The sequence below is a fragment of the Otolemur garnettii genome, unplaced genomic scaffold (assembly GCF_000181295.1).
Source record: "Otolemur garnettii isolate 467f Iridium unplaced genomic scaffold, OtoGar3 scaffold00072, whole genome shotgun sequence".
NCBI lineage: Eukaryota > Metazoa > Chordata > Mammalia > Primates > Galagidae > Otolemur > Otolemur garnettii.
In genome coordinates, this window is record NW_003852467.1 from 6,775,127 (window position 1) to 6,783,381 (window position 8,255).

General features: G+C 35.4%; 1 protein-coding gene across 7 annotated transcripts in view; it reads right to left on the reverse strand.

Moving 5' to 3' along the window:
* Window positions 1–2,812: 2,812 nt before the first annotated feature.
* GK (glycerol kinase) overlaps window positions 2,813–8,255 on the reverse strand; it is a 78,224-nt gene continuing 72,781 nt past the window's right edge. For 2 of the 7 annotated variants that reach the window (XM_012807602.2, XM_012807598.2), the window contains 2 exons: window positions 5,215–5,245; window positions 2,813–4,659 (listed from right to left, as the gene is read on the reverse strand). In XM_012807602.2, coding sequence (XP_012663056.1) covers window positions 5,223–5,245 — 23 coding nt within the window. In that variant the 3' untranslated portion in view covers window positions 2,813–4,659; window positions 5,215–5,222. Of the gene's footprint in view, window positions 4,660–5,205; window positions 5,246–6,220; window positions 6,762–8,255 lie in introns of those variants that run through there. The other 5 variants (XM_003793741.3, XM_012807601.2, XM_012807599.2 and 2 more) reach the window with 4 other exon arrangements.

Genomic DNA, 8,255 nt, shown 5'->3' on the forward strand with positions numbered 1-8,255 from the left:
AGCTTGAGGCTCTGTCTCAAAAAAAAAAAAAAAAAAAAAGAGATATAATTCAGATACCATAAAATGCATCCCTTTAAAGCATACAAATCTGGTTCTGAGTATATTCAACAAAGTTGTGCAACTATCACATCTAATTTCAGAACATTTTTATCACCCCAAAAGAAACCCAATACCTATGGGAAGTCACTTCCCATTTCTCCTTTCCCAGCCTGGAGCAATCACTAATCTACTTTCAGTCTCTATGGATTGTCTACTCTGGACATTTCATACAAATGGAATCATAAAATAAGGTGACTTTTTGTCTGGCTTCCATCACTTTGCATATTTTCAAGGTTCATTCACGTAGCATGCTAGCAGCACTATGTTAATGGCTGAATAATACTCTATTGTATGGCTATATCACTTTCATTTATCCATTTGATAGATATTTGAATGTCCTCTTTTTTGGCTATTATGAATAGTGCGGTATGAATATTCATATATAATGGCCTCTGGATTTAAGTTCAAAAATGTATAATAAAATTAGTTTTATAGACAGTTAATACATTAACATGGTTCAAAATTATACATGCCATCAATTAAGATGGTTGAAATATATATGTAGTGAAATGTTTTCCCGTTCTGATCTCCCAAATGGATGATTATCACCATTTTCTGTCCCAGGAGGTAAGCACTATTAATAGCTTAAGTGTCCTTTCAGCATAGGCAAACATTCCACTTTCTCTCTCTCATAGAAAGGTAGCACACTTGGGCAGTGCCTGTGGCTCGAAAGGGTAGGGCGCCAGCCCCATCTGATGGAGGTGGCGGGTTCAAACCCAGCCCTGGCCAAAAAATGCAAAAAAAAAAAAAAAAGAAAGAAAGAAAGAAAGGTAGCACACTTAGATGCCGCTCTGCCCCTTGCTTTTTCACTTCTCCTGAATATGTTTCCAAACATTTCTACACAATACCCTCATTCTTTTCCACAGCTACACATATTCTACTGTACAGCTACACTAGGTTTTATTTAAAGTCTCTCTCTGATAAATGTTTTGATGATGATGTAAATGATACTATTTATGAAATTTACTTCTAAACTAGTGATACAATAATAAGCAACCAATGAGATAAATACCATCAGGTTCAATAATAAGGAATAAAGAAGCTACTGAATTTTATTTATTTATTTATTTTTTGAGACAGAGCCTCAAGCTATTCCCCTGGGTAGAGTGCTGTGCCATCACAGCTCACAGCAACCTCCAACTCCTGAGCTCAAGTGAGCCTCCTGCCTCGGCCTCCCAAGTAGCTGGGACCACAGGCGCCTGCCACAAAGCCCGGCTATTTTTTGGTTGCAGCCATCATTGTTGTTTGGCGGGCCCGGGCTGGATTCAACCTGCCACCTTAGGTGTATGCGGCTGGCGCCTCAGCCACTTGAGCCACAGGCACCAAGCCCTGAATTTTAATACTAAACAGGAAAACTGAAAAAGGTGTGAGGCTGCTGTTTGAAGTAAAATATTGTCATCTTCTCAACTGTAATGCTGCCGGGTAGAATCTGTTATCTCAAACAGGATGAAAACAGGCAGTTAAAGATACTGGCCTTGCTTGGTGCCTGTAGCTCAGTGGTTAGGGCGCTGGCCACACGCACATGCACTGGGGCTGGTGGGTTTGAACCTGAACCTGGCCTGGGCCTCCTAAAACAATGACAACAACAGCGGCAGTGGGGGATAGCCGGGCATTGTGGTGAGCATCTGTAGTCTCAGCTACTTGGGAGGCTGAGGCAAGAGAATCACTTAAGCCCAAGAGTTTGAGGTTGCTGTGAGGTGTGACGCCACTGCACACTACCCAGGGTGACAAAGTGAGACTGTCTCAAAAAAAAAAAAGTTGCTAGGTTGCAAGAGCAAAGAACCAAGTAAATTTCATTATTTAAATATTATTAGTTAAAATAAGCTATTAAGAGTTACAGTCAAAAATAATTTTTGGATTTCTATTTACTATAAAGTAAACAGTACAGGACAAATATTATTTACTCCACTGTCAATGCTAATAGCTATCATTCTTCAATCCCATATGATATAAAATACTCCATAAATATCCCAAAGAATTGGGCTTTGGGCTCTTCAAAAGAAACACACTAAAAATTCATTACAGAAGCAAAGATGCTTTACTTACTTTACTGATTAGTTGGAGAACAAAAGATTGAGGTATTACCTGTGAGCTGAGAAAACAATGGTATTCAAGGCTCCATATACTATCCCAGGTAGAGATGAACAAAAGCACAGAATGGAACCAGTGGAAGGTCAAGGTTAGCCATGCAAGACCCTATTGATAATGGCTGTTGACCTTGCCAAGGTATTTCCCAGAAATGTTGAGTTGGGATAGTGCAGTCTGTTCTAATAGAATGATTAAGGTGTTCTTCATTCCAGAAACTACTTTTTTAGCTGTTGATTAATTCTTTTTTTTTTTGAGACAGAGCCTCAAGCTGTCACCCTGGGTAGAGTGCCATGGCATCACAGCTCACAGCAACCTCCAACTCCTGGGCTCAAGCAAGCCTCCTGCCTCCGCCTCCCAAGTAGCTGGGACTACAGGCATCTGCCACAACGCCCGGCTATTTTTTGGTTGTAGCCGTCATTGTTGTTTGGCGGGCCCAGGCTGGATTCAAACCCACCAGCTCAGGTGTATGTGGCTGACACCTTAGCCGCTTGAGCCACAGGTGCTGAGCCTGTTGGTTAATTCTTTAGAATGTGCCTGATCAAGTGCTAACAGCTGAGTGTCACGTTTCCTGAACCATCCTTCTTAACTCTGACCTAAGTTCTAGTCTGTAAATGAGAAATGCAAGTAAGAATGAGGGGTCAATTTATTTTAAGTAAATTTATCATTAAATATCAACATGTACAATTTCAAACATTTATAAATCTTGCAATTCATAGAAAAATCAGTGTAATCTTAAAATTATTTGAACAGTGATCTTCACAATTATTTACAATGAACTCAACCTACCTTTGTAGAAACATAATTATGTTTAAAAGTACCCTGCCACAAACTGATCATTTCACAGTACCTTTCTATGATATTTATGTCACGTAAGAGGCAGCTACATCAATAAAACCCAGCAGACTCAATAATTTAGAAACAGCACAATCAGAACAGTAAATCCAGCTATCATTAATTCCAAACAAAACAAAATCTTTTATATTAACATAGAAATACTTTCCCATTCAGCACTCATTCAAGAAAATAACTAGGAAGTTCTTTTCTTAGTTGTTTACTGTAAATTAATTTTTTAAATATTTCAAAAACTGACATTAGGAAGTTAGATTAGGTGACTTCATATAACGTGACATTAAATATTTTGAGAAATTCTTGGTTTCATTGAAAGGCATTTCTAATGGTAAACTTTTTTCAGCTGTAATGTGATATTAAGCTAAGATAATCCTGTCATCTCAGCAATTTCTTGTTAATTAATGATTGATAACATTTGAATTAAAAGAGATTCTTGGATTCATTCCTAAATTTTTTTCGGCTTAGGTTTTTTACTTATTTGACATTCTCTCATCTCCTCAAAAGGATCTCAAATATGTCTAAAATTAATGTGAAGGACAAATAACTTTATTGGGACTACTGCTTATGTTTGAAAACAATATTTACCATAGTATTCTACAGTTTTTTCCCTCTCTTTTGACAATTAAATAAAAATATACGATATAAGGAATATAGTTGAAGTCACAATAAAGTTCATTTTCTTTTATTAACATTATATACTTAAATTTTAAATGTTGGCTCTTTAAGAAAAAATTTCTCCTGGTATATTATATGCATAACCGTTGCCCCCAAATGTATATAGCTGCTTTCTCCAAAATATTTATATACTTAGTAGTCTAAGACTAGCCCTGTTGTAATCTATTGAATATAACGTACTCTTACTTTGTAAATGGGCTAACTTCAGTATACAAAATATATAGGCATGTATGTTATACAAAGTAAAAAATATAAAAAAGAGGGATGGAAACAAACAAATAAGTGTCCTTTCCTATAAGATTCTGATAGAAAGTCATTATAGTGAGACCATGTATATTGGGTGAAGAATTTGTTTTGGCAAATATTTTTCAGAAAAATATTCAATCTATGAGAATACTAAATTTCCATTTTAATAACCTAATAGAGGTTTTTATTTAAACATTTAATGAAGATGTGAGCTTCTAATAGGTAGAAAAAACTTTTGGGAGTCTGTTTACCGACAAACAAAAAGCCCTTTATTTCTAATAGGTTGGTAGTAACCCCTTAAGTGCGTGTAGCGCAGAGAATCATATCCTAGACCAGTAGCATTTGAATATATGTCTGATGAAAGAGTCCAGTGGATAGGATCTGAGTTCTTCCTAGATCTCAGAGGGAATGGGGCAGGATGTTATGGTAATGGAGGGGACCAGCCCCCAACCAAAGTGGCTAGCCCAACCTTAACTGTCTATGTTAAAAAACACACCAAATGTTTCTAAAGCATTCTTTCTGCTGCATTGTCTTTATTTCAAGCCACAGGTCTACTTGGAGGGTCATGCAGCAAGTGGCTTATAAATAAAATCAGAGTCTATGAATAGTGTCATCACATTAAGAGACAGAATTGCTGGGTTTTCTCATTATGTAAAAAACTCCATCTTGGGGATCCATGAGTTGGTATCATCTATGGAACACCTAAAATGGGGACAAAAATCATATGTCAATAATACATACAAGCAATTCAGGAGTTAAAGCAATGAAGACTATTCAATCATTTATTGAGCTAGAAATGCCATATGACTTCTAAATAATGCCTCATGGTTAAAATGCAGTAAGTGCAACTGGGCCATTTCCAAAATTAGCAAATATTATTACCACTGTTGTTAACTGTTTCCTACTTTTGTCAAATCTCAGTTTATGTCATCAAAAAGACAACTTAAAGATGGTGACTATATGCATTTTAGAAGTCTAAGAATTGGGACACTTAAATGTATCCTTTAGGTTACATTAATGCTAATTGTCTCCATTTTCACAGGGACTAGACCTTTTCATACCATCATGGTACCAAAGTAGGAAAGGAAAAAAAGAAAAAAAAAGAAATCAGTAAAACATTTTGGCTCCAATGATTTTTGCCTTAATTTCTCAGAATATCATTATGCAGCTTAAAGTACTAGGGATAATGAAAAGTAATAATTTTTTTTTCTCAAACAGCATACATGTTTCTTTATAAATTTAAATTACAGTGCTCACGGAAATGTTCAGAGTCTTCCACCAAACATTCCTAAGAAGCAGAAAGAGAATAGATTCTGTATAGTTTTATGCATACAGAGGCTTTTTGTAAAGTAACTCCAAAGGTAAAATAACTTGGATTAGTGCTTATGTTTGAAAACATTATTTACTGGGGTATTCCATAGTTTTCTCTTCTGTTACTTATGCCAAAATAAGGCATTGTTAGTACAGAAGCAGTAGATCTGAACAAATTTTTTTCTGAATATTCTTGAACATGAAAAATACATAGAAAGGTAATATGATCTAATTTTAAATTCTCATACAAGTAATTCCGATTTTCTTATTAATTAAAAGATAATTTAATGTTGTGATGACATAAATAATTTTCATTCCATATTATAAATAACACTAAGTTGAAAATGCCAAGCTGAATAAATGCTTGTCAGATTTCTATGCATAGATGTTCTCCCAACATAAAAGTTTAAATTTTAAAGCTACCCCCCAATAAAGTTTAAATTGTACATTTAACTCAGGTCATCATCATATTAATTAAGGGAGATGACTTAACTCTTTCCTTAATCATGAAGACTGTCTTACAAAGCTTCATTTTCATAAAAACATATGAAATAAGTCATTTCCATTTTAAGCCAGTAATTTGAAAAAAAAAACTGAGTATCATAAGATTAGATCCTAAAAATGGCTATTATATTTAAATTAACAGATTATATAATGTATGTCATAACATGCTGAACCATTTTACTTTCATAAGAATATTTAGTGGAAGTTAATGTTCAAAAATAACAATTCAGTTTCAACCCCAATATTTATTTAAGTCATAATTTAAAGAACTTTAGTTCACAAAATATATTCTTTTAACTAAAATAAAAGTAACTATAAATAGTCCCCAGTTTTAGAATTTTACAGGAACTCTGCTTACATCCTCTGGCTCAAAACTCTTGCCAGAATTGAAATACAGTAGAACCTCTGTAAGTTGACCACCCAAGGGACTGTAACTCACTGGTCAACATATGGAGATGGTCAGTGTAGGGAAGTGGTCAACTATGGAGGTTCTATTATATTAAGACTTGCTCAGCAAATTTTCAAGTGTGTGAAAAACAATTTATATACATTTGAAAGACAGTTTAATTGATGTCAAAATTACACTTGAACTTTCATCACTCATTCTGAAAGTCCTTTCATTTTAACATTAGTAGTTTCACTTTTGCTTATTTCTGCAGCTTACAGCAGAATGTAGCCCCTCAAAGAAATCATCACCCATTAAAAATACAGAAAGGTTAAGCAGAGTCATAGTTCTTAATTCTAACCACCCCCAAAGATTGGCCTAACTAATTAGACCTTTAATTGATTTTCCAGGTTCCTAAACATAGAAGGAATGAAAACTACTGAACACTTTCTGCTGAGTTATACACAAATACATTAATGCTAACTAATAAAATTGTCTAATTTAAAGAGTAACTGACCTGAGATGTACCTTGCTCCGATTAACATTACCATGCTACTCACTATAAAAAAGCCCAAGGGCAGACTACAGAAGATACTAGGGTCACCTGTGGTCATCCAAGCAGAAGGGAATTCCAGTCAAGCAAACCAAAAGAGAGACACATAATTACAATATTTGTGTTAAGAATCACAAGATAGCAAAACAAAATAAGTTATAAAAATAATATATTCATAAAAGGCAGCAAAGAGTTATTATTTCAAATCAAAAATACAATCAATATTTAAGGCTTATGACAATTAACAAACAATACAGATAGCATGCCACAAATAGCCAGAACATAATACATATATAGACCAACATTAACCTCCCACCGGCAATGCAAAAGAGAGCCTATGGAGAACTTTTTGGGAGGCTGTGCTGTAGATTTTAGCTTTCTTGATTCTTCCCTCAAAGATACTAAATGAGCAATTCAATTCCCGCAAAGGTGAAATTATTGGTCATTTGGCTATCAGAGAAGAAAGAGTCTTATCAGTCTACTGAAAGTAAATGTTAAATCTCATTTTTTTTTTTTCGTTGCAGTTTTTGGCCAGGGCTGGGTTTGAACCTGCCACCTCCGGCATATGGGGCCAGTGCCCTACTCCTTTGAGCCACAGGCGCCACCCTTAAATCCCATTTTTGCAAAAATATTAATTCAGTTTTATTTTTAAAATATTAATAGAATTTGGTGCATAAAGAAATGTACCTAAAAAAAAATGTACCTGACGATATTACTGTAATTGAAAAACTAAGTTGTACTAATCTACATTTAAAATTACCCGAGAATATGATTGTTTTAGGTTTTTTTTATTACAGCCATCTATCTTTGGTAAAGAATATGATTGTTTTGATACTTTCTAACCAGAATTCTCTTGGAACCCCTTTCTTTCAATATTGTTCCTTATATATGTACATATATACACATATATACATATATATATATATAAAACCTTTTCTAAATTAAAAAATTGTGTATCTAGAATATTCAACATTCTTTAAAAGAGACGTTTAGGCCAGGCATGGTAGCTCACGCCAGCAATCCTAGTACTCTGGGAGACCCAGGTGGGAGGAGGATCACTTGAACTCAGGAGTTTGAGACTAGCCTGAGAAAACCAAGATCCCATCTCTACTAAAAAAAAAAATTTTTTAAAGGAAAATTAGCCAGGTATTGTGGTGGGCACCTATAGAGCTAGTTACTTGGGAGGCTGAGGCAGGAGGATAGCTCGAGCCCAGGAGTTTGAGATTGCTGTGAGCTAGCCTGAGGCCATAGCACTCTAGCCCAGGCAACAGAGTGAGACTCTGTCTCAAAAATAAACAAACAAATAAACAAATAAATAAATAAAAATAAAACAGATGTTGGCTCTGCGACAGTAGCACAGTGCTTATGGTGCCAGCCACATGCACCAAGGCTGGCAGGTTTGAGCCCAGCCCGGGCCAGCTAAACAACAATGACAGCTACAAGAAAAGAGGTGTTGTGGCAGGTGCCTATAGTTCCAGCTACTTGGGAGGCTAAGGCAAGAGAATTGCTTAAGCCCAAGAGTTTGAGGTTGCTGTGAGCTGTGAC